This window comes from Antrostomus carolinensis, unplaced genomic scaffold (genome assembly GCF_000700745.2).
Source record: "Antrostomus carolinensis isolate BGI_N321 unplaced genomic scaffold, ASM70074v2 scaffold5281, whole genome shotgun sequence".
NCBI classification, from domain to species: Eukaryota; Metazoa; Chordata; class Aves; order Caprimulgiformes; family Caprimulgidae; genus Antrostomus; species Antrostomus carolinensis.
Window position 1 is genome coordinate 11,410 of NW_010294898.1, and position 22,721 is coordinate 34,130.

The 22,721-nt window shown below is 40.7% G+C and overlaps 1 protein-coding gene across 1 annotated transcript in view; it reads left to right on the plus strand.

Annotated features, from left to right (window-relative positions):
* LOC104532558 (dedicator of cytokinesis protein 1) overlaps nt 1-22,721 on the plus strand; it is a gene marked incomplete at both ends in the record, with an annotated part of 60,901 nt that overhangs the window by 10,706 nt on the left and 27,474 nt on the right. The window contains 6 exons of the mRNA XM_010177797.1: nt 8,910-8,999; nt 11,481-11,585; nt 14,615-14,756; nt 14,940-15,018; nt 15,813-15,897; nt 18,429-18,515. Of these exons, the coding sequence (XP_010176099.1) occupies nt 8,910-8,999; nt 11,481-11,585; nt 14,615-14,756; nt 14,940-15,018; nt 15,813-15,897; nt 18,429-18,515 (588 nt within the window). The remainder of the gene's footprint in view (nt 1-8,909; nt 9,000-11,480; nt 11,586-14,614; nt 14,757-14,939; nt 15,019-15,812; nt 15,898-18,428; nt 18,516-22,721) is intronic.

The window sequence follows — 22,721 nt, forward strand, 5'->3', positions numbered from 1 at the left end:
GGCCACAGCTGCTCTGACCAACCTGTTCCAGTGTCTCACCACCCTCACACCAAAGAATTTCTTCCTAACTTTTAATCTCAATCTACTCTCATCCAGCAGATGAAGGAGTTTAACTTCCTCAGGAGTTGTAGGGATGTATCAGTGTTTGGATAACTGATATCCAAACACTGAGGTTCATCCAAGGGCTGGAGCAGCTCTGCTGTGAGGACAGGCTGAGAGAGTTGGGACTGTTCAGCCTGGAGAAGAGAAGGCTCCGGGGAGACCTTCTAGTGGCCTCCCAGTACCTGAAGGGGCTCCAGGAAGGCTGGGGAAGGACTTTTCATAAGGGCAGTTAATGACAAAACAAGGAGAAATGGGTTTAAGCTGAAAGAGGGGAGGTTTAGATTAGATATTAGGAAGAAGTTTTTCACTGTGAGGGTGGTCAGACACTGTCCCAGGTTGCCCATGGCTGCTCCTCCCTGGAAGTGTTCTCGGCCAGGGTGGATGAGGCTTTGAGCCACCTGGGCTAGAGGAAGGTGTCCCTGCTGATGGCAGGGGGGTTGGGACTGGATGAGCTTTAAGGTCCCTTCCAATCCAAACCATTCTATGATTCTATGATAGAAACTTTGTTTAAAAGAGCAATTTTTATACCTTAACTTAATGCGATATTTAGAAGCTGTTAATAAATGTTAATGTTAATAATATAAATGTTAATAAATGGAGAATCCTAGGCCATGATTGAGCTGGGTTACATTGGCCTTGGTGTCCATGCAGTGGGTAGGGTTGGTTTCCACAGCACTCTTCTGCTGCCCAAAGAGCTTTTACTCACCGTTTAACAGCAAGTCAGGCCAACCTCGTTAGAATTGGGGTCATAGCTGATTTACAAGTACATTTCTGGAAAGGAAAAGCCAGAAGTCACATGTTTGTTTTTAATTTGTTGTTTTAGATCTTTATGGCTTCACAGTTTAGGTTGTTTTTTTCCGGTGCTGCTTTACAGGCGGTGGGAATTGTTCTTCTGAGCTCCAAAAATTGAGCTATAAATTAAAAACTGCAGCGTCCTTTACATCTCTATTGAAAACATCCTGTCTTAAAGTTGTGCCCACCCCGTTTCTGCTGATAGCACTAATGAGCTGTTGATGTAAACAGCGGGGAAAATCCCTGCTGCTGACTTTTCAGCCTGTGCTGCATTACACAGCACGGCTTCCACGCTCCAGAGACCGTCAGAATGAAGAACCAGCCTTAATTTCTTTTTTCAAATTTTACAGCTAGAAATGAGAGAGGGCTCTGCCTGCTTTCAAAAGATTTAGCATTGAAAATGCTGTGTTTCCCCTCTTAGTCAGATTAAATAACAGAATCTTCATTATTCTAAAAGTTTTCAGTGAACTATGATTAATTTTTCCTGTTCCTTTGCACAACTCAATAGGATTCCTGCATGATTTTTTAATTTTTTAATTTTATTATTTTTGTGTGTGTGAGGAGATGATTCATTTTCAAAGCGCTCTTTCTTAGTTACACATATTTCTTCTCTCATTTTCTGGTCATTGAAAGTTGGTGATAATTTTTCGTATTGTTCAATGAAAAGGAAAAAAAAAATCAATATACACTGAGTATATGGGCAGTTTTTTTATGAATTTTCAAATGTCAGGAAGCTCAAAGTTGAGGTTTCTGCAGTAGAATTAAGGTAAAACTCTCGTTTGGGATGTTCTGACATTAGGTTAAATCAACTGTGCTCACATTTTCTTATGCCATTTAGGAATGTAGTCCAGCAGCTACTTTAACTCCACCATTCCATCATCAGTAACACATCTGAAATAGTATTTGCTGGGCATTTTTAGAAGACTGTACCAATACACTAACCCATTTTTTCTATTTTTTACCATAATTGCCCAGCTGTGTCTTTACCTGGCAGTTCACTTGGGGTTGATCCCACTACTTTACTTTCTCTTCCCATAAAGTTAACAAGAAATGTCAATAGAAGGTAATTTTACCGTGGGCAGCTGCAGAGCTACTTCCAGGCTTTTACAGAAGCTCAGGAGTTTTGTTTTAAAGTCCTTGTGAGACTGTGTCTCTTCCACTCCTGATGGAAACCTGCCTGATGGAAAGAGATGGACTTGAGAGAGGTGATAGACATGGTTAGAAACATTATGGAGAAGAAATGGAGGAGAAGGATTTCCTAAAAGGTGACACTTGCTTTTAAAAATTGTCTGGTTTTTTTAAAGGATGGTGTAGGTGAGCCTCTCAAAAATCATGATCCCTTTCTCTTAGCAGAATAATTTCCCAAGAGGAATGCACATTGTACTTTGCAAGCAAAGACCAACCATGAGACTTATTCCCTCAATATTAGCATTCATGGTGAGATGACTTTAGAGGAGGGTTTAATCCTCTGTACACAGACTGGAATGGAGTGGACCTCTCGCTTCTAAACCAGAAGTGCCTGAGAAATTTGTAATTTAATAATACAGAGCGTGGGCTTGCATTGAAAGCAGGAGCGTGGGCATCTCATTCTGACTGAGAACAACATACTAACCTTCACTGTGAATATACCTGTTGTTTGTAGTTTGAGATCCATTTAAAATTCCTCATATTGATTTCTGGTTTTTTAATATATTATTCTTAAGAAACTTGCTTATTTACTTATATTTGACTTTTGGCCCTTAAACCGATCTGTAAAGCTGAAGTACACCTTTCACTTTTAGTAAATCAGCATTTTCAGATACAGCTTCTGCATTTTGCTGTTCTTCTCCTTTTTGGATTTGATTCCTTATTAGTAATACTTTTCATTATTCTTCTAAACTCCTTGTATCCAAAATGAAATGTTGTTACTTCCAAGTTTCCCTAGCAGACACATAATTTTCTCCCCTAAATTTTTATACTTCGCTGGGTTGCACTTTCCGGTCTCGTCTCCATCTCTCTTGGCTTTTGTTCTTAAAAGTTTTATCCTTGTGCTTATCATGGCAGTCTAACCCATCCTTTGAACTGCTCTGAAGTGTTTGCTCTTTCTCTGTTTTGCTGAAGCTTTGTAATTTTCAACAAAGCCCTTAATCCAGGGATTTTACTGAAAATTGATAGGTTAGAGTATCTCGGGACAAGAAGGAAAAATAGTGGTGGTAATAAGGCAAGGGGGTGAAATGTTGCCTGTGTGGAGCAGTTGATGTTAGTCAACGCTAATCATAGAATCATGGAATGGTTTGGGTTGGAAGGGACCTTAAAGCTCATCCAGTCCCACCCCCCCTGCCAGCAGCAGGGACACCTTCCACTAGACCAGGTTGCTCAAACCCTCATCCAACCTGGCCTTCAACACTTCCAGGGAGGAGCAGCCACAGCTTCCTTGGGCAACCTGTTCCAGTGTCTCACCACCCTCACAGTGAAGAACTTCTTCCTAATATCTCATCTAAACCTCCCCTCTTTCAGCTTAAACCCATTTCCCCTTGTTTTGTCATTAACTGCCCTTACAAAAAGTCCTTCCCCAGCTTTCCTGTAGCCCCTTCAGGTACTGGGAGGCCGCTATAAGATCTCCCCAGAGCCTTCTCTTCTCCAGGCTGAACAGCCCCAACTCTCTCAGCCTGTCCTCACAACAGAGCTGCTCCAGCCCTCGCATCATCCTCATGGCCCTTGTCTGGACTTGTTCTAACTGGTCCCTGTCTTTCTTGCACTGGGGGTTCCAGAACTGGACACTACTGAAGCCAAGAAATACTCCTTGTCATTGACAAAGAGAAGATATTATTTTTAAACAGGTTTATGTGGTCTCTGGAGCTGTAAAGGAAAGAGCTTCTTTCTTATTCCTGCACGGTAAAGTGTACAAACAGCGCCATGTTTCCAGTTTGCCAGTGGGTGCTGCAGACTATAAATCAGTACGTGTTCTCCACTGCTCCTTCATAAATTGAAAGCATCGGTCCCAGGGAGAAAAAAAGTAAATAAATGCACACTTCTCATTTATTTACACTTCTTCCTTCCTCTTCTCCTCCCCTTTTCCACCCAAAAAAGTTTTTACTGTTTCACTGGAGCCACAAAACACTAAATATTTGAAACTGCAGAGTAAATGCCACGCTTTGGCTCCAGATCTCTTTTTTTTCCAACTCATGGGATGACATCAAATGTTTTTTTCTTCCAACAACATAGTGGTGAACTTTACCTGTCTGCCAAAATTCAGCACCTGGCTCACCTCCAGCTCGTATCCCACGTCAGACCCAGTCTGTCCTGAGAGCTGTGAAGGACAGGGACTGTCTTCAGAGAGGAAAGATGTGATGTTTGACTGTGTTCCAAATGAGCAGAGCAAGTTGTTTGAAAGGGTTTCCAACCATGGCTATATCTTGCACATCTTGAATGCAATACTAGCAATAGAGAAATGCCATGTTTTCACATTTTATTTAAAATATTAAGCTTACATGATGGTTAATTAACACTATCTGAAATTTAAACAGCTTGGAATGTCCTTCACCCATCATAATATTGCATGATAATAGTCTTATCCTAGACTATTTCATTTTTACTGACCGTTAACTCAGCAGGAGATAAGGAATATCCTCAGATCCTCCTTTGCTGCTATTAAAGAACCTTAAAAACTAAATTGGATGCTGCAGTTCTTTCTGGGCAACAAGCAATCCAGCTTCAGAAATAAATTAAATTGCTGGGTTTTCCCTAAAAAGATCTCCTTCTACATCCTCAAAGTCTTTCCCATAGCAATTTCCAGCTCGTGTCTCCACAACTAAATTTAGGCTATGCACATTTTTCTTACGCCTTCAGTGTAAAAGAAGCATTTTCCTTCCACTATCACCAACCTCTCTGGTACACTCTCCAGATAAATTGTTTCTTGCATTAATGAGTTGTACCTCGTACAAATCCTGTGTAGTAGCTCCCCGTATGGCTTATTCCTCCAGGAGACCTGCCATGTCCTGGGCAAACCTGGGAAACCTTCCAAAGTAGGAAATCTGTGAGGCAGCAGATTGAGAGTTAGTGACCTTCAAGAATATAGATTTCATTTATCAGGATCCTTTGCCACAGCCATGCTGTCCTCACCTGAATAAATTTGCTCTGTAGTAAACAAAGGAAGTTTTCAGAGGGTTGTGCAGGGGATTTTAAACACAAGGTTCTTGCTTCTCTTATGAAGTTGGGGAGAAATTACCAGCTTTGTTTTTGGGGATGTTACAGGTGTTGTGGTCCAGCTGCACATACAACCGAGGGAAAAGCCAGGTGGTTAATGGACTCATGGACCTCTAGAATTCAGGGCACTTGACATTTTACAGATTGAGTCTTGTAACATAAGTTCTTGGTGTTCCTTCGGGGGATTGAACCAGACAATTGGATTTCAAGATAGAGATGTTGGAGGAGAGTGACGTTTTTAAGAGGTAGTAGCAACTTTTGTTGCTTTTCTGGGTGCTTTTCTCTCAGACAGATCCCTTGGCTGGAGAAGGGCCAGGCTGGAGCTGGCAAAGATTTAAAGAATCTTTTTCCACGGTGAGGCACTTTTATCGTGTATTTGCAGAACGATAGGAAAAGTAATTTTATCTCTTACCTATACCTGAAAGTGTTCCATTAAAAATAATGTGACAAAATAGAAGCAGTATCACTTGTAAACTAACTTTTAAAGAATTTTCAAAGTAATTCCAGTAATTTAAGCTGGAAATAAATGTTCATAATATCTGTGCTTTTCCTGATCATCTCCTCTTCCGGATAGGGGAATGGATATTAGAATGGAAGAATGTGAGGACTGTGCAATTACTGCGTGTATATTAGAGATGACCTAAATCTATATCATAATTAATGTGAGGATTCATTTTTTAGACTCTGAAACATTTATAAAATGAATTATTAATATTTATATTCAGTCTCATCTAAAGGGTTTGATCAGGCTGAGGGATGTTCAATGGAAACAGCCTCCGCTCTAGAGTGTTTAGAGTCTTGACTGACAAGGATGGGAAGGGTGGGGGGGAAATAATCACCAAAAAGATTTAATTCTGCCAAAGTCATCCTTTTTGCTGCCTACAGGCAGGTACATGCACGCTGTGCCTTCAGCAGCACAGGTCTGGTTTGATGGGCTCCTGGGCGTTGCAGCAGTAGAGATGATGGTGACAATGTGGCACAGACTTGCTGTGGTGTGACCCATGGGCTGTGAAGCCACGGTGGCATGATGGCTCTCAATGCTGAGCAACACCAACACCAACTTTATGTTAAATACCACCCAGCCTTAGTACCAAGCTGGTGCTTTTAGTTGCCACACATGCTTTGGAAACACGTTGAGATGTCTGTGCTTCTTGGGGATTCAATGGAAGAACTGAATAAGTTTGTTTACAGTGTTGATGCAAATCTAAAATTATGTAATCTTCCATTTATTTCCAATCTTGTTCAGCTCCAAAGCTGTTTGCCTGAGATGGTCTATAAATCTTTTTCACAGTGAAAAAGAGAGTAGAAGTGCTTTGGTGTTGGAGAGGTTAAATCTGGAGCAAAATTATGGTAACACCATTTTCTTTGAAATGAAAATGTGCAGAAGTTGTTCTGGATGACTGAAGTCAAAAAGAAAGTGGCGGTCAAAATGAGGAAAGGTTAAGTGGTTTTGAAAGGTTTCACTTGCTGATTTACCAAACAACTCAATATTAGCTTAGTTTCTATTAATTGGTGTTATATTGCTCTTCTGACTCAAAATTAACTCAGCCTCGCATGTGAAAATGGGCTCGATTTTAGATTAGATATTGGGAAGAAGTTCTTCACTGTGAGGGTGGTCAGACAGTGTCCCAGGTTGGCCAGAGAAGCTGTGGCTGCTCCTCCCTGGAAGTGTTGAAGGCCAGGTTGGATGAGGCTTTGAGCAACCTGGTCTAGTGGAAGGTGTCCCTGCTGATGGCAGGGGGGTTGGAACTGGATGAGCTTTAAGGTCCCTTCCAACCCAAACCATTCTATGATTCTATTTTCTGCTGTTATGCCTGTGCTATTAAACTCGTGTTAATTTTTGTTTAGAATTAAAAATATGCTCTGTATCATCATTCTAGATTAGATACATAATGCAGATAAAAACATACAGATCCTTCCATATGCAAAAGTTGCATTGCGAAGGTGTAGGAACCGCCTTGTGATTTCCTGGAGACGTGATCCCTCATTATGGTGGTTGTAATTAGTCATTCCCATGTGTTTTTTCATCTTCAAGGCATTTTACAAACATGAAGTAACTCGTGCTCATTGCAGTCCTCTTCCATAGATAAAGAATACTATGAACCCCGTTGTAGAAATGAGAAAAAATGGGAGAAGGGGTTGAACGTGGGATAAGAAGAAATGGCCTCAAGTTGCACCAAGGGAGGTTTAGAATGAATCTGAGGAAAAATGTCTTTACTGAAAGGGTTGTCAAGCATTGGAACAGGCTGCCCAGGGAAGTGGTTGAGTCACCATCACTGGAGGTATCCATCGTGTGTAGATGTGACATTTAGGGACATGGTGGTGTTGGGTTGATGGTTGGATGTGATGACCTTAGAGATCTTTTCCAACCTTAATGATTCTGTGATTCCATGAACATTACGTGCAGCTGTGAGAAGTTAGTGTAGGTACCAGGCTCTACCCGTCATGAGCAGTTCTTGGTCATCCTGGTAGTCATATGACCCCTTCATGTTTCACTCTTAATTTTAAATCAGCATCTAGGACTAGGGATTTTCCGCAAAGTTTTCTTTTTTTCCAAGTTTTCCTGATATATTAATAAATGTAATTTCAACTTGATGATCAAAAGACAAAATTCACCCAACATTTATTTTTGGGCTTCAAGTGGTGGGATTTCATTTGTGTGTTTTGGGGGACTTTTGGTTTTTAGGGGGTCTTGGGGGGTAAAATACTTCTTTTTTATGTAGTGCTTTAAAGTGGAAGGGACTTGGGGGATCTCTGTGGGATGGATGCAGGAGTTGGTTGTGTGCACAAAGGTTTCCTCAGGAGCACCATTCCCCTTCTATCTCCCCAGCATCCGGCTCCCATCAGCTTTGGAAGCTGTGGTGCTTCATCTCCAACTCTTCATTCCCAAAGGTGGATATCTTTGGGGAGCGATGGAGAAACACGTGTTCAGCCCTTTTCCTCAGCCCACCTTCATCCAGCTGCTCATCTCAGCATTTCGCTGGGGCAGGGAACACCTGGCCTGATGCTGAGAGGAGAATTAAGTGGTGTGGACAGGGGATTTAAATGTAAGATAAAGGGTAATACAAAGCAAATGGATTTATAACTCATTCCAAATCTAATTTTTTAAATAAAATGAAATCAGCAGTGCCAGCCAAATTTTAGCAGCAGAAGCAGATCATGGTTTGATCCTAGATAGGCTGGTGAGCTAATTTAAGCACCTTTTTGGAGTTGAGTGGTTCTTTATACTTAAAGAGTAGGGAAAAAAAAAAAATTTACACATTTAAAAACTTTCTTGCTCTTCCTCATTAAGAATGTTCTTCTGAAGAGCTGAAGGATATTGTTAAATTTCTTTGGGTCAGTTGAGATGGCTGCTGAATTTCATGGTTGAAGAACAAGAAAGGAAAAAGAACCAAAAGAAATATAATGAATATTTGTTCAAAGCAATATCTGCAAATTGCCTGTCCCACCTAATATAGATTACAGATATTGGTGAGAGAGGTGATTATGAACTACCATCAATCAACAGCATTTATCTAAAGCCCTGGGTCCTTGATTTCTTTGTGGGCAGGCTGTGTTTACATCTTATTGAATATATAGTTGGGGTAGCAGGAATCATTTTGTTTGTGAAGCAGTTTGAGAATTTGAGTTGATTTTCATCAAATACAGATGTGTGGATAATGCTGCCACATCTATTTGGCACATCGGATGCACAACGTTTTCAGGCAGGTGACACAATGCATTTTATTGTGGTTTATTAAGATTTGTTTCATTCTAACGTTGTCATTTAACCAAGGTGTGTAATTCAGGGGTTTTTTTGTTGTTATTTTGTGATATTTTTCTTTCAACAGATGTGGGAAGAAGCGATTGCCTTGGGTAAAGAACTTGCAGAACAATATGAAAATGAAATGTTTGATTATGAACAACTCAGTGAACTGCTGGTAGGTTTTCTTAACGCAACAATTTTTTTTCAGAATTTAATTTCTAAGCTTTTAAAATTCCATTGAATTATGACAGTAAATTGCAGAAACAGAGGCTCGCTTTGGCTTTGTTGGACAAATGTTGATTAACTGGCTACCACTGGAGTGCCTGTTTCTTTCTGAAAGAAAAATATTTCGGTAATGTTAAGCTGATTTATTTGGGATATAAAAGGAAATTTGGAATTTAAATATAAATGGGAACATGAAACAAATCCCCATTCTCTCTCAAGTGTCTTTCCATACTGACGTTTCTTTTTTTAGGTATGAATAATCCCCAAGCATTCATGTCTAGAGTCAGTTATTTTTGCCCTGACGTTACCCATTTATTATGCCTGCACCATTTTGTTACTCCTGCTCTTCTCCACAGAGATAAATGGCAGCTGTCACTGTCCCTCCTGTCTTCTCAACCATTTTCATTAGAGTTGGGACATGATGCCAGTTTGCTTCTGAAACTGCTTGACTTCCAGGTTTTTGATAGGTTTTACCTTTGCACTCAGCAGAGTACATCGTCCTTAATTTCTTTGGATTGTTTATTTGCTTTATCCCAGTCTGTCTGATCTGAGCTTTAATACGGTGTCACTGCACCCTCTTTCTCCACCGACACCGATGTTCAGTTTGAGGATGGCTAGGAGCCATCTCCCCAGAGCCACCTCCATCCCCACCTCCCCAAAATCTCCTTTCTTGAGGAAGGAAGATTAAAGATAAATACCACTCCTCTCAATTTTCTGCTTTCTTCACTCCTTCACATCTTCTTCTTTGTTTTGTCCGTGGTTCTGTCCTCCAGCTCTCTAGAGCTGAATTTATATCCCTTTATGATGTTCCTTCTTTTGTGGCATTTTAACTGTTTTTAGTGACAGACTGATTGTATTAATTTCCCTAACAAATCTGGAGCCTGGTTTCAGGTTGTTTTGTACTGCAGGAGGTGAGGGATGTACCCAGAGAGCATTTCTCAGGAGCTGTGGTATGCCAGAAGGGTCTTCCTTGGCCTGCTGCCTGTGCAGGGCTGCGTTCAATAGAGAATATTCTTCATCACAATATAAAAGGAATCTGGTAGAGATTGTTCCTCAGCTAGAAATGATTCTCATGTGTCAGATATGATTATTCACCAGTGGGTAGCTACTCACCGAGTCTCTCATTTTTAATTTTCCATCTCCTTTATGCTTGCACGCGGGAACATGAACAGCTTTTGTCACGGTGGCAACCTCTCTTTCCATGTCATCCTGTATCCGTTTTTGGAACAGAAGTCTGTATTTGCACTTTGTACGTTGTAGCTGATGGCCAATAATAGTGAGTTATGTGTTTTTCCCCATTTTTCTTGCACAGCAAATAGGTCGTTGTTTACATTAAGTGACACAATTCCAGGAGAGACAGTGGTATAAATGAGATCTGGTCCATCTGCATATGGAAATGGAGTTTCCCTCTCTTCTAATACGGGAAACCCAAAACTTCTAAGTCTCAGGTCAAATAACTGAGTTTACCTGCTCTTTATCAGACAGCAGAAACAGAGAGATGTCACAGAAATTAATGTTCATCCCTAATGAGGCAAAGATCAAAATCCACGTGTGAGTCAGGTCTCGCCTACCCCACCGGCTTTTCCTATTGCTGCTGCTGAATAGCATTAGCCTGCTAGCTCTTCTTTCCCCCCCCCCACAATAAAATTTAAAAGTTTTTTGTTCTTTCTATTCTCCCTATTTTCTCTTTTGTTCCAGCAATATTAAATGTTAGACACTAAGGCAATTCACAAATGACAAAATAGTTTTTCTGCAGGTGAACTGAGAAATATACGGCAGACCTGGGTCTTTGTAGTCTTCTCGCCGTTTAGTTATCTGGCATAGGGGAGCAGTAATAAACCTCCCCCCAAATCAGAATTCTTTTACAGAAAGTAATAGAGAAAAAATAAGTTAATGAGCAGATCATCTGAAACTGCACATTTGTTATTATTTCATCATTGGAGTTAAAGGATTCAGCTTCGAAAACAGATGGCATCTGACACGCGTGTATTTATTCCAAAAGTCATATTTTTCTGCAGTTCTCAACTTTGTGCTTTCAATATGCAAATAAATAGTTGTAAATATGGAAAAGAAGTCGTAGAAAGACCTAACAGCTGAAAATGGAGAAGTCAGCACCATCGAGGTGAGCTGGTTTTAGGGGTGCGTTGCAGTGTTTTGGCATTGACAGTGTCACAACCGAGAATTCAAGCTGCCTTGCAAATTCTTAACCATCATCAAAACTGAGATATTAGATATGGAACAGCAAGGTTCACCAAGAGGAGCATAAAAATAATGACTACAGAGTCTGGTATTTCCAAATATTCGCATGTGTCTGATAGAAAGGTGAAGGAAAAGGGGCGAATGAAACATGTCCATCTTGAAGTTGGAGATACACATAAAAGATCCAGATCTTAAATTTAAGTCATTAAAATTCCTCCTATTTCTTTTGCAGAGAAAACAAGCCCAGTTCTACGAAAACATTGTGAAAGTGATAAGACCAAAACCAGACTACTTTGCTGTGGGGTACTACGGCCAGGGATTTCCAACGTTCATAAGGGTAAGTGTCCCACCTTTTTCCAGGGACAACAGCAAGGTCTCTTGCTTTGGAAATTTCTCTCAGTTGTGGAGAAAGTACATGAGTGTATGTCAGTGTGTTATTTACAAACTACCCAACATTGTTGGTAGGTGTTTAGGTTTATAACACAAACATTATCGAGTGATTATCCGTCATAGGAACCTTATAGTTTCCAGTATAGATTAGTTGAATTTTAGTAGAGAAGTTTTTTTTTCAAACATATCCAATATTTTATACTTCTTCAGATTATCACTAGAAATGTAAATATACCACCCAATCCATTAATCAGGGTAATAACCAGTGAAATGGTGACATTCTGGCCTGACAGGTAGATATAGATATGGATATAGATATGGATATGGATATAGATATAGATATAGATATAGATATAGATATAGATATAGATATAGATATAGATAATATGGTAGAAAAGCTTTTTTTCTATGTGACCTTGTTTTCATGGGAATGTCCTTTCCAGCATAGTCACTCAAATGAAGCTGAGTATCAGAGATGCGTGTGATACCTTTAAAAGCAATCTTTTATCATGGATTTTTCACGAGTCGTATGTCAATTTAAAACATGTCATTTGGTTGATGCTGGGGACATAAGTCAAATAACATTCTGTATTTTTTCCACTGCTACCAGGATTGTTTTCTGGAGTTGAAGCAGTGGCTGAAGAAGGGTGGGGATTTAACACGTCTGAATTGCCTCTGCATCGTGATTCTGTGGGTTTTGGAGCTTGCCAGTCAGTGATGTGGAAATAACAAATATTTAGCTGCTGTGTTACTCATATCTCTCTTAAGAGCTGAGGATTTTCAGTTTAGAAAGAGTTTCTCTCCAACCCCCTGTGGAAGAGTTACAGGAGATTAAGGCAGTTCAAGAGACAGAAGAATAAAATTATTATGATTATTCTCAGATTATTATCTGAGTCCAAGAGACTCAGAGAGATTTAGTCTCAGGCCAGGGGCTGGTAGTAGGTTTTCTGCTGGAAATACTCACATAGGAGATGAGTTCCTGGTTGTACCTGAGTAATTCCATGTTAACACTCAGATTATGCCATAATAAATACCAAGAGCAAGGCCAAGCTGATGCTGAAGCCCAGCACTCACCGGATAGATCCAGTGAATGCTGGTTAAACTGGCTTTGACAGATTAATTGTCACAGGCTGATCTTTCATGGTGTATTAAAAGTGCATGTAAAATGTATATTTATGGTGCATTAGAAGTAAAGAAACAAACATACAGTGATTTTAGAAAAGAATTGTCTTTGAGTGATTGTCCATCATAGAAACCTTATGATAGCATGTCCAGGCAGAAACTGTAAAAGTATTTGGAGAAGGAGGGAAAAAAAAAAACCTGAGAAATAAAACATTTACTTAGGAGAAATCAGATGTTCATTTGGAAGAAACCTCCTTTTCCACCAACTAACTAAAGCCATTGTAAAGAAACTGAAATTCTTGAATCTCCCCAAGAAAGAGCAAATGCCTGTGGCTTTCCTTACACCCTGGGATGCTGTATTACAGGGGTACTTGTACCATGTGTCCTCCCCGAGGAGGTCAACAAATCATCAGTTCTTGCAGCTGAAGGGAATAAAGGTGACCCCAGGCTTTCTGTGAGGCTGAGAGTGTATTTTGCAGCATCCATTGTGTGCAGACCCTCAAACAAAAAGATGAGGGAGATGAGCTCTTCTATGTTAGCCCACTGCTTGGTCTCCACATTATGGCTGGGGGAACCACGCCAAAAGGGGCCTTGAGTGTGCTTGGAAGGTGACAGGGCCATGGGTACCCCAGTTCTGCAAACTGGCAACACTTCTTAGACATCTGCCCTTTTTTTCCCCCAAACAGAGGTTATTCTTTCAACTCCTATGGCTGGGCAACCCATGCCAAAGGGACTCTTGAGTGTGCTTGGAAGGTGACAGGGCCATGGGTACCCCAGTTCTGCAAACTGGCAACGCTTCTTAGACATCTGCCCTTTTTTTCCCCCAAACAGAGGTTATTCTTTCAACTCCTATGCATTTCATTCCATGACTAAACCCAACTGGGCAAATATCAACTAGTTTTCTACCCCTAGTCGTAATAAGACCCTTTTCCTAGTAAGTGTTGTATAATATATTATTATATATTCACCAAATGTTCATTTTGAGATGAGCAATGAGGTTAAGCATATTCAGATGCAAGTGTTGCATTCATATCAAAATGTATTTTGATATGTTTGATCAGTTAAAAATATGCAAGTTCTTTTTCACATTTTTCTTTAGAGTTTAATGTACTTCTTCAGTGCATAAATGGACTGTGTAAAATATGTCTTAATTTTCTTTATTGATAAGAAAACAATACTTAGAAATACAATATACTTAAGTTATGCTGTGTGCAGACAGCTGTACAATGGCAAAAATCTAATAAGCTAATAGGAAGCCTGGGGTGTATCAGTCTTTCTGAAAGAGTCAGAGTTTTTTGGACCTTCCTCCTAAAATTGGCATCATTTTCCGTTTATACTTTTCTCTGCTACTCTTGCTTGCTCACATCAATACCTTCTAAAACTATTTGTATATAAAAAGCTTAATTCTGTTTATTTACATCCATTCTACCATTAGTTGTGGAAGATGGATGAGAGGAATTACAGAGGGAGATCTTGGGTTTGATAGAGGATGTAATTTGTCTTAATACATTTGCAGTAGGCACCTATTTTATAGATCCTTGCGATCCATATTTGGATCCAGTTGAATTTAATGTGGTTTGTACATATACCTACAGGTAAGTGTGTGCTTAATGATCTCAGGAAGTTAAAGAAATCCACTTGGGCTTTACTGAATGGACTTTAAATATGTGTGAACTATTGATTATATCATAGTGTGATATGATTACTGAATGGACTTTAAATACATGTGAACTATTGATTATATCATAGTGTAAAGTGTCTCACTTCACACCATTGGAGTCAATGCTTCTGAGATCCCAGTTTTGTTCCTGAAGGATACTGGTATTGGGATTTCACCTCTCAATTTGTTTCCAGAACAAAGTCTTCATTTACCGGGGAAAGGAATACGAACGTCGCGAAGATTTCGAAGCGAGGTTATTGACTCAGTTTCCAAATGCAGAAAAAATGAAAACAACATCTCCACCGGGCGACGACATTAAAAACTCCTCTGGCCAGTGTATCCTTAGAGGCACAGATCAAGGGTTTGTGGCCAACACAAGCAGGAGAGAGTTGCTTTTCTGCCTTTGTGGGTGTGATAAATACATTATTTTGCTTGTTCTCTTCTTTCTTCACGTTCCCGTTGAGCTGCCTGCTCTGCGTGGTTGAAATTTGCTTTTCAGTTCTTAACCCCTGAATTCAGATATTCAATGCTTTACTGTAAAGCCAAAACTGGATTTACCGTCTAAATTTCACAGGCCAGTGTCAGAACAAATCGTGAGGTGAGTTTGGGTTGGTTTGGCAATTTTATCAGTTTCTTTTGTGACACTTAAGCTCATTCTTGTTCACAGAATCAGAGAATCGTAGAGGCTGGAAAAGATGTTTAAGGTCACTGAGTCCAACCATAAACCAAACACTGCCAATTCCACCTCTAACCCATGTCCCTGGGAACCTCATATACCCATCTTTTAAATCCCTCCAGGGATGGGGACTCCACCACTGCCCTGGGAAACCCCTTCCAATGCCTCAGAACCCTTTCAGCAAAGAAATTCTTCCTCACATCCCATCTCAACTGCCCTTGGTGCAACTTGAGGCCATTTCCTCTGGTTGTGTCCCTTAGGCCTTGGTTGAACAGACCCACCCCCCCCTCTCTCCACCCTCCTCCAAGGGACTTGCACAGAGCCACAAGGTCTCCCCTCAGCCTCCTTTTCTCCAGGCTCAACACCCCCAGTTCCCTCAGCCACAAGGGAACTCAGCACACTTGTGCTCCAGACCCTTCCCCAGCTCCGTTGCCCTTCTCTGGACACGCTCCAGCACCTCAACATGTTTCCTGTAGTGAGGGGAAAGTTGTATAACAGATCTGTCCACTTCCAAGGAGGGTAGTGATTGTGAGGACATTTAATGCGTGTTCTTAATATTAGCAGAGATTCCATCCAACCACTTTTTTCCACTGCAAACCAGTGATCCCAGAAGCATTTTATATTTATGCATAAACTTTTTTCCTGGTACTAGAGTTCATCAGCAATTTCTAAACAGATAGTATTTGATTTTTGATGGTGCTTTTGCCTTTGTTCAGTTTCTATAGGGTGAATGAAGTTCAACGGTTTGAGTATTCACGCCCTGTTCGAAAAGGAGAGAAAAACCCGGACAATGAATTTGCGGTAAAACAAACAAACAAACAAATATATATATTATTATAATAATAATACTTTTTTGTTTGCTTGTTTATTCCCCTTCATTTTAAGAATCTGAACCATTTGTGACATTCTGGTTACTGAAAAAATAAATACTAGGTTTAAATGTGATTATTTTTCATCAAAATTCAGTTAAACCAATTTATCGTGTTCTGGTTTATACCAATAGAAAAAAATCATAGAATCATAGAATGGTTTGGATTGGAAGGGACCTTAAAGCTCATCCAGTCCCAACCCCACTGCCATCAGCAGGGACACCTTCCACTAGACCAGGTTGCTCAAAGCCTCATCCAGCCTGGCCTTCAACACTTCCAGGGAGGGAGCATCCACAACTTCCTTAGGGCAACCTGTTCCAGTGTCTGACCATCCTCACAGTGAAGAACTTCTTCCTAATATCTAATCTAAACCTCCCCTCTTTCAGCTTAAACCCATTTCCCCTTGTTTTGTCATTAACTGCCCTTAATGGGGGCAAACTGTCATTAACTGCCCTTAAAATGGACAAAGCTGTATTTATTTTGATAAAAATCAGCTGCTTTGAGAAAGATTAAAATGACTGTACCTGAAAAGACAGATGTCTCTTGCCAAAACTTGTCTTGCCATGAAGATTCTAGTCTGCAATCTAAAAATCTTTGTGCAATAATACCTTTTGCTGTTTTTTTTTCTCCTAAACCATATGTTTCATCCAGTGATCAATAAAACTCCCTTTGAGCACAGCTTGTATTCAGCAAAACGTTTACAACAGGTCACATCAAGTTGATGGCTTTTTTTTCTTTTTTATAGACACCATTTTCTTCACAAGGGTTCTAGTGGGTGCAGTTAGTAGTAAAGTAGTAGTAGCAATTAAAGTAATAAATTAATGCATCGTTTCTTGAGCAAAGAATTGGGTTTTCTGTGCAGCAGCAGGCTCTAATCTAATCAATATGCCAATAAATGCTGAGTATTTAGTTTCCTACAGCTGAGACTGGGTGTTTGTTCAGAGACTCCTTCAGTGTCTTTGGCTTCTCCTCGTGGCTGTTAAATCAGAAATTGCTGATTTGATAATCACAGAATGGTGGGGTTGGAAGGGATCTCAGGAGATCATCCAGTCCAACCCCCCTGCCAGAGCAGGATCACCTACAGCAGTTGCACAGGAAAGTGTCCAGGTGGGTTTGAACATCTCCAGAGATGGAGACTCCACACCCTCTCTGGGCAGCCTGTCCCAGGGCTCTGGCACCCTCACAGGAAAGAAGTTTTTCCTTAAGTTTGTCTGGAACTTCTGGTGTTCCAGTTTGTGCCCATTGCCCCTTGTCCTGTCACTGGGCACCACCGAGAAGAGCCCGGCCCCATCCATTTGGCCTCCACATTTCAGATCTTTATAGACATTGATCAGATCCCCTCTCAGGCTGCTCTTCTCCAGGCTGAACAGTCCCAGCTCTCTCAGCCTCTCCTCACACAGGAGATGCTCCAGGTCCCTCATCATCTTTGTGGCCTCCACTGGACTCTCTCCAGAAGATCCCTGTCCCTCTTGAACTGGGGAGCCCAGAACTGGACACAACACTCCAGATGTGGCCTCACCAGGGCTGAGTAGAGAGGGAGGAGAACCTCCCTTGACCTGCTGGCCATGCTCTTTTTAATGCATCTACATGGTCTTAGCTGAAGAAGCAGGAAACCCTCTTTTTCTAAAACCATAATGCTAGAGAGGGCTGCTGATTACAGTAAGTTTTGAGTATAGATTAAAAAATTTAGGTGTATCTAAATCATTTTGAGTGCTTCTTCTGGTGAGGGAGGATGGAATAAACAATTATATTTTTAAAAAGCCTCACGATAAATAAGATGGACTACCAGTATCTACCAGTTCTAACAAAACCTGATCAAGAGATGTCTTTGACGTTAATTATGAAGCAAAGACACACGTGTGAAGGAAGAGATGTTAAATCACATATCCTGAAATTCAAAGCAGTGAGGAGATGCTACAACAAAGCCATTGCAGTTCCCAGCTCAGGTGAAATCACAGATTCACAAAGCCAGGTCAGGACCTGTAGGTCAGGATGGGACCTCAGGAGGGCTGAAGTCCAACCCCTGCCCTAGGCAGAGGGTCTTGGAATCTCCAGGGATGGGACAACACATCCGCTCCGGGGAACCCATCCCTCAGCTCCTCTGCCCTCCTGGAGAAGAAACTTTCCCCATCACAAGATGTTGTGTGTTTGTGAAGGATGGTCCTTGAAAGCTCTAGAAGTTAAGGTGGGGAAAATGCCAAACCAGTAACACCAGTGGATCTGTTACCTGGTGTTCTCCTTTGGTAAGAGAGCAAGAGAGCAGTTGTTCTCCACTAAATCATGTATCAGATTTAAATCAGTGCTGCTCCATCACCTCCCCAACCAGATTCCATTTGAAATTCCCCCCCCGGCTCTGTAATGTCTGTTGTGCTGCGGTGCCTTTTCCTGATGATAATATTCCAAGGTTTTGCTTAAAATAAAAGCTCTCAGCCTGATAACGTGATGTTTATGTTCTACTTGCAGAATATGTGGATTGAGAGAACCATCTATGTGACAGCGTATAAATTACCAGGGATTCTGAGGTGGTTTGAAGTCAAATCAGTTTTCATGGTAAGATCAATTTGGCTTTATTGAGATTGAATAAAAGAATGAGGCTCTCATCCAGCCAGGGAACATTTATATTTCTGTCTGACTGTGCTTCAGTCCTGTGAACAAGCAATCAATGTGGCTATATCTGGCATCCTAAGACAAGGGAACTTGCTTGCTGAGGATGCTGATTATTGACTGAGGGTGACTCAAATAATGCTTTTCCACTCCTGAGAGAAGGAAACACGGGCTGACTCTTCCAGACCTTTAGTGCAAGGTCTGACCAAGTGCTTGAAGTACTTTTGTGAAGTATTTCTGGCTTTCAGCAGGTGAGCCATTACAGCCCATGGTGTAAGTCAGGTGTCTAAAATGGAGAGTGACCTGAGGTCTTGTAGAGGAACCCTGCCACATCAAAATGAAACTAGTCTGAATTGTGGAAAAAAAGAGGATTTAGGTAGAATCATAGAATCATAGACTGGTTTGGGTTGGAAGGGACCTTAAAGCTCATCCAGTTCCAACCCCCCTGCCATCAGCAGGGACACCTTCCACTAGACCAGGTTGCTCAAAGCCTCATCCAGCCTGTCCTTGAACACTTCCAGGGAGGAGCAGCCACAGCTTCTCTGGGCAACCTGGGACACTGTCTCACCATCCTCACAGCAAAGAATTTCTTCCTAATATCCAATCTAAACCTCCCCTCTTTCAGCTTTCAGGTATTTTGATAGTAATTTATTCTAAATATATCATCCATCAAATACATTCTATGTGACTGCATCTCTACTTATCATTTGTGATGAAAGGTTGTTTTTGTTTCTTCTAAACTATACTCCAGCAACCTCAGAGTAACTCCAAATTAGGCATTTCTCTCTTCTACCATTTAGCCTGTTTAGATAAACCATATCCATTAAACTCCTTTAAGATTAAGTTATTCTTACGCAGCCGTAATTTTTAAGTGGCAATAAAAACATTGTTACTGTAGGCTTTACATCTCTCTTGTGGGGCTTCTTTTTTTTGAAGGAAAAGAACAATTTGCATATGATTAATTAAAACCTTTCTCATTGCTCCATTGAGGTTGTGTTGGACAGTTGTGTTTAGATGAACAGAAGTAATGCAGAAAATTACTACGGTATCTATAGTAACAGAATCTGAATGTGATGTTTGACAGTAACAGGCAGCTGAATAAAACACATTGAATTCTTAATGAATTTTCTGTTTTCAATATAATCCTGATAGAGAAGATGGTATTTATCTTGGTGATGGTGAAGTCTCTTTTCGTTCCGAGCCTGACAGGCTGCTTTATCCAGGCAATTTGTACAAACACACCTTTACCGCTTTGCTTGTCGCCGATCCTGGGAGAGTGCTTTCTGTGAGCTTTTTGTAAGGATTATATTACTCACATGGCTGAAAAAAAAAAACCCTGATACCAGAAAGCAACTTAGTAATATGTGGGAAGAAGGCAACGGATAACTTTTGACCTAACTCTGGCATAGTTACTACAAAATTGGTATTGACTTTCTTCAAGATTCTTGTCGGCTAAAATGCTGAAAGCACCAGCACAAGATTTATGTCCCTGTGATGCTGGATTTTGATTATGGATACAGATATTACTGATGTTTTACTAAACACCATGAATTAAAAGGAGCTTTGCCCATTTCATATTTTATCGATGGGACTAGAATATCTTTAAAGGAAGAGGTGAGATAATATCAAATCAGTGCTGAGAGAGAGAACGGGAGTAATTTAATAAATGTGGTGTACTGGGTTACATAACCCATAGGAACATGCATAATTTCCTTCAATCTATTTGCTTTTTCAATTCCTTCTGAGTACTTTTACCTAAACCTTTGCAATCTGCTCGTTCTCTGCACTGAATTTGTTATACACATTCATTATTCTGTATCTGATTTGGTTTAGCTGGACAGAAGTAGTTGTAAGGAAAAAAAATCACTGAGGCCAGCCAGTGAATTAGAAACTGGAGTTTTAATTAGACTTGATTTTAAAAAGTACAAATTCTAATCTCTGTTTTGTTTTGATCTTTCATTTTTTAGTGTTGCAAATGTATCAGGAGTATATAATTTCTGTTCACTGTGAATAGATTGTGTAGTGTCCAGAGTTACCAAGCTACTTGGAACAAGGCTCGTAATTTACAAATATAGATGTGTTTAATAATTAGCTTTTAGGAAGGTCCAAAGCACATTTGATAGTATCACAGAATTGCCTAGGTTGGAAAAGCCCTTTAAGATCATCAAGTTCAACCATGAACCCAACACTGACAAGTCCCCTATGACTAACCCATGTCCCTCAGCACTGTGTCTACACGACTCTTCAATCCCTCCAGGGATGGGGACTCCACCACTGCCCTGCGCAACCCCTTCCAATGCCTCAGAACCCTTTCAGCAAAGAAATTCTTCCTCACATCCCATCTCAACTGCCCTGGCCACAACTGGAGCCCATTTCCTCTTGTCCTGTCCCTTGGGCCTTGGTTGAACAGACCCCCCCCCACCTCTCTCCACCCTCCTCCAAGGGACTTGCACAGAGCCACAAGGTCTCCCCTCAGCCTCCTTTTCTCCAGGCTCAACACCCCCAGTTCCCTCAGCCACAAGGGAACTCAGCACACTTGTGCTCCAGACCCTTCCCCAGCTCTGTTGCCCTTCTCTGGACACTCTCCAGCACGGCAACTGCAGTCCTTCATCTGCTTTTAAAAAATTAGAAGGAGTATTATAAAGTAGTAAAAGAAAGGAGAATGAGAAAGCAAGCTATGATTGTTGCTAAAGAAGAGTCAAAAAATATGTGTGTCATGTCAATGAGTCCTGGTTTCTGTACATACTCAAGAGCTTTAAAAGCGATGGTTCACCAAAAAATGATTGCAGAGTTGTAATTACTACAAATGACAGAACCCTAAATTTAGCATTTGATGTTCACAACAGTTCTTGCCCAATCAGATGTTCCATGTGGACTTACTTGCCCAGTTTCAATTTCACTTGTAGCAAATTCATCTCTGAAGGGCAGTGGTTGCCCGTCCATCTGAGCCTGGTCTGCTCCACAGCCCCAGCAGAAACATCAGGCTCTTTACCTGCTTTCCAGAAGAATTCACCAGGCATACTTTTAAAAATGCTAATTAAAACATCCTTGATGTAATCAGATGGCAGGTGTAAAGAGTAACAAATAAAGAGATTTGATTATAAGTGGTTCTCAGGAACATGGTAAGCAAGTGATAGCCAGGTAGAAGAGCTGCTTTGTTTATGTAGCATTTATGGAAATTAGGGTGTAATCAAATATACACTTGCATTTTTTCCTCACAGGCCTCAATTAACCTTCCTTTTCTATTTCTACCACATCATTTTTTTAATGTAAGTAGGCTGTGATTTAAATCTGCCAGTGAGGACTCTCTGCACGGTGGGTTGCTACAAGTTACTTGGGTTTAGCCCATTCATTAAATGTAAATATTTTACCCACATTTTAAAGATTTTAATACTGTTTGGTTTTATTTTGGGTTTATATTTTTCCAATATGAGCAACTCTCTTTCTGAAAGACGCAGTTATCATCATAAATAATAGCTGGAGATCACAGACAACTAAAATAAAGCAAGTTTTACACAGTATAAGAGCTAATTCACCCCATGAAGACACCTGAGGAGCTCTCTTCATTGAAGTCCAGCCTCTGCGAGAGAGAAAATTCCTTCCTTCAGTTATCGATGTTCAGATGAAGAAAATGTGACCTCATGGGGGGAAAAAGCACAGCAGATAGCTTAGAAGTCAGCTCTTCAACAAATTAAACTCCATTTCCATGGAAATACACCAAAAATAATCACAGCAAAAAAAATATCTTCTTGATTTTTGAGCTGCTTAGGGTTACATTTTCCATCAGGAAATCCACGTTAAGTTACCATTTCTTTCTTACTTTTACATTAAGCTGGATCTTCTTTGTCCTGCTAAAACTCACGGACTCGTAATCTCTGATGTTCTACATTATCCTCCAAAAACCTCCTGCGATTCCTGTCAGAGCCTTTCCCAATGTTGTGCTGTTTGGCTGAGATGGGGGCTGTCCTACAGCAGCGAAATGCTTTTCAACGTCCTCCGCTGATATCAAATCAGTTACCACAGTGTATAGAATGGTTTGGATTGGAAGGGACCTTAAAGCTCATCCAGTCCCAACCCCCCTGCCATCAGCAGGGGCACCTTCCACTAGACCAGGTTGCTCAAAGCCTCATCCAGCCTGGCCTTCCACACATC